The sequence below is a fragment of the Saprolegnia parasitica genome (genome assembly GCF_000151545.1).
Source record: "Saprolegnia parasitica CBS 223.65 unplaced genomic scaffold supercont2.166, whole genome shotgun sequence".
Lineage (NCBI taxonomy): Eukaryota > Oomycota > Saprolegniomycetes > Saprolegniales > Saprolegniaceae > Saprolegnia > Saprolegnia parasitica.
This window is the reverse complement of record NW_012156560.1, coordinates 29,371-32,546: the sequence shown is the minus strand read 5'-3', so window position 1 is coordinate 32,546 and position 3,176 is coordinate 29,371. Positions and strand designations below refer to the sequence as shown.

The window sequence follows — 3,176 nt, the reverse complement described above, 5'->3', positions numbered from 1 at the left end:
CGGCGATGCGAGGCCGAGGCCAGCGAGGCCGACGAGACCTGCGACGCGCAGCATGACCTGCCCGAGCTCGCTCACAATGTGCTAAATTCGGCATATGCCACAGGCAAAGATCCAGTGTCTTGTTTTCGGCATCCGAGACGCTGAGCGAGCGTTCCCGCGGTGCTCTGCTCTGCTCTAGTCTTTAGTTCAATGTCAATATTGTACAATGCCATTGTGAACCCTAGTACACTACGTGCTACGACATATTCGAGTCCTTCTGGGCAAACATGAGCCACGATACCTTGGCACACCACGATACCTATCCCTAATCCCAGTGAGTTGGGGCTCGAAAAGCGGTTTATGAACCGTGCTGCGAGGCGTTGCGAGGTGGTCTGTTGGCTGACGCCTTGTCGTCATCATGCACGACCCGTTTGCTGCCGTTCAGCAGTCCGTCGACGTCGTTGGCATCCCAACCCAACAACTCATTTCGTGAAAAAATCTACCGGTTCGATCGTTGCATGCAGTACAAGGTACCTCACAAGAGGTAGAGAAACGCTGTGGTCGGGTCGCGTTGCCGCCACATGAGAATCATCGCATCCGTGCCAAGCCCAGGCGAAAGCAGAATCGTTCCAAGGTATGCGCTCAGCATCGCGTTGTAGGTGGCGTTCATCATCTCCTTGAGGCCACGCAGCATCATTGGGAGCGGCGCCATGGTGTTGCCGCGCGCGTAGTACTGCACCAAGCCGATGACCAAGTCCACGCTAAAGACCGCGACGTGCGTCAAGACGACACCTGCCGCCGCCGTGTACAGGATACGCACAGCGGGGGCGCCCGGGTGGGCGAGCGATGCGGCCTTGCGCAGCGCCGACTACACCGGTTTCTTACGACGCAAGTCGACGGCGACGTACGTACCTCGCCAATGTCCTTGGTAAGCTTGTCTGTGATGCGCGGCCCAAGGCACTTTAGCGCGCTGAGCTCGAGAAGGCGCTTGACCGCCACGATGCTTGCTGCCCGCGACGCCCAAAAGCCGACGGTCTTGGGCGATACATCCACCTTGGCCTTCTCGGCGTCGTCCGTCAAGTGGTAGCCGATGGCCACCGTGCCGGCAGCCAGCGTGGCCGCGACGATGCACCCCGTGAGGCTCAGCGGCGGCGCCATGTCGGCGAGGTACGGTCGCTTGCTGGCGGATCGCGTGCGCTCGTACAGGCCACATGCCTTCATCGCGTTGCGCACGGCGGCATCCAAGGCGCCGACTGTTGACGCCGGCGTCGACATGTCTTCCGTGTCGAGGCCGAGCGTGTGCATCGCCTGGCGCGCGGTCGCGGTCATGGCAGCCACCATGGACGCTGGCGACGTCGTCATTTGCTGTGTCACAATCGCACAGCGCCGGAAAGGCGGCCACGTGGAAATCGATTACCACGTCACGTGAGAAACGATACCCACATTGTGTGAGAAGCGATAACCACGTGAAATACGTGTAAATCGTGTGGGATTTCCAAGCTTCACCCACGTTCACGCCACGTTGGCCCTCAACCAGCCGGATGCAAGAGCACTAGCGCACTGCACGACTAAGGTGCTGAGCTTGCTGTGCTACCGGGGCTTGATATCTTTTCACGATGGGTACTCTCTCGCGCCAGTTCGCAGTGTGCGTGTAAAGCAACAGCCATGACGAGGGAAGCAACCAAGGTCTAGGAATTGCGGCCACAAGCCTTACAGGACGCTTTAGAACGAATACGCGAGCGTCTCGCCGACGAGCGCGCCGACAAGCGTGCCTTTGCCAGGCGAGACAAGCGTGCCGATGGCGCCGCCGGCCGCAGACCCGACGATCGCAAGGCCGCAGCGGCGCAAGCCCAGAAGCGTCACCTGAAGCAGCTGGCGCTCGGTCTCGATGGCCGTCGCTTGGAGCTTGCACTGGATCGCGTGGCAGATCGCAATGATCTCCTCGACGAGGAAAATCGCAACGCTACCCAGCACGGACGCGCGGACGCCGGTCTTGACGATCTGGAACGCCGCCGTCGTCGCGCTTTGGTGGCGCGCGTACTTGCGCAGAGCCGACTAGAGACATCGGCCATGAGACAGCCTGTGTGGAAAGGCCACGTGTGCGTACCTTGGTGACGTCCTTGACCAGCTTGCCAGCGACGCGCACGTCGAGGATGCGGATCGAGATGAACTCGAGCGAGCGAAGCACCGTCGTGTTGCTGAGCGTCTTGACGCAGTGCAGCTGGCAGCGAATCACAAACTCGCGCGGCGACGGTGCGACAAAGGCCGGCTTGTCGGCCTTGGGCTCGTCGTCGTCGCTCTCGTCGTCGTTCTCGAGGTCGAGCGACTCGACGTAGCCGTTGACGATGAAGAGGCCCTGGAGCAAGGTCGACTTGACCAGCTGCAGCGCAAGCGGGCGCGCCTGGAAGTGGGCCATGAAGGCCTTCTGGTCCGCGAGGTACTCCTTCTTGCCCTTGACGATGGCCGACATGATCGCCTTCGAGCTTGATGGACACAATGGCGCATGTCCCCAGCCTTTGTATTTTTTTCACCACTTGGTATTTGTATGCAACTATTTAAATCGAATCCGCGCCTTTGATTGGACAAAACGACTTTATCCGGATCGTTCGCGCCGCTGGACGTTGAAGTCGGCTTTGGCGTGGCCGTCGACTTGCTTTTGTACATCATTCGAAGAGCAATGTGTACTCGTTTGGTGTGGAATGTGGACAATATTGTCATCTCAATGCATATTCAAGTCATATCTGTTGCGATATTGTACACGCATCCAGTTAACCCAGTTCGCGTCTCCAGCAACGACGAGCCGAGTGTCACGACGAGCTTAGGTGGCGCCACGCGTGCCCGCATCAACCAAACTGCTACGGTCCACACCAATACTTTAAGCATAGAGCATTCAGTCCATAATGGAATGTTTGCTGAGGACACACAAATGTCCGTCTCTCGCGGTCACTTTTCCTGTGTCGGCGTAGCAAGAAGCGATCAACGGTTCAAGTGGGCACCCTCGTTTTAGAAACCAGCCGCCGTCATACTCCCGCCAGGGCACCATAGCAGTCGACGATGAGCGCAAGGAGTCAGTACGACGCGAGGTGTCGGCCTCTGGCACCCTTTCTGGTGCCCGGCGATCGCTCAAACTCAGTCTTGTATTTCACACTATATCCAGCTTAGCACACCATTCTACTCCACACGATTTGAATACATAC

General features: G+C 58.5%; 3 protein-coding genes across 3 annotated transcripts in view; 1 reads left to right on the top strand and 2 right to left on the bottom strand.

Annotated features, from left to right (window-relative positions):
• Positions 1 to 481: 481 nt before the first annotated feature.
• SPRG_15468 (hypothetical protein) lies at positions 482 to 1,350 on the bottom strand. The gene is made up of 2 exons (XM_012354533.1): positions 892 to 1,350; positions 482 to 847 (listed from the first exon to the last, which is right to left on the bottom strand). The coding sequence occupies exons 1-2, from the start codon at positions 1,339 to 1,341 to the stop codon at positions 515 to 517; spliced, it is 783 nt and encodes a 260-aa protein (XP_012209923.1). The 5' UTR covers positions 1,342 to 1,350; the 3' UTR covers positions 482 to 514.
• Positions 1,351 to 1,649: 299 nt separating this feature from the next.
• SPRG_15467 (hypothetical protein) lies at positions 1,650 to 2,473 on the bottom strand. Its single transcript, XM_012354532.1, has 2 exons — positions 2,087 to 2,473; positions 1,650 to 2,034 (listed from the first exon to the last, which is right to left on the bottom strand). Exons 1-2 carry the CDS (start codon positions 2,447 to 2,449, stop codon positions 1,702 to 1,704), a joined length of 696 nt encoding a protein of 231 aa, XP_012209922.1. The 5' UTR covers positions 2,450 to 2,473; the 3' UTR covers positions 1,650 to 1,701.
• Positions 2,474 to 3,033: 560 nt separating this feature from the next.
• Positions 3,034 to 3,176, top strand: part of SPRG_21556 (hypothetical protein) — a gene marked incomplete at both ends in the record, with an annotated part of 1,267 nt that continues 1,124 nt past the window's right edge. Inside the window, one exon of the mRNA XM_012354540.1 lies at positions 3,034 to 3,087. Coding sequence (XP_012209930.1) covers positions 3,034 to 3,087 — 54 coding nt within the window. The remainder of the gene's footprint in view (positions 3,088 to 3,176) is intronic.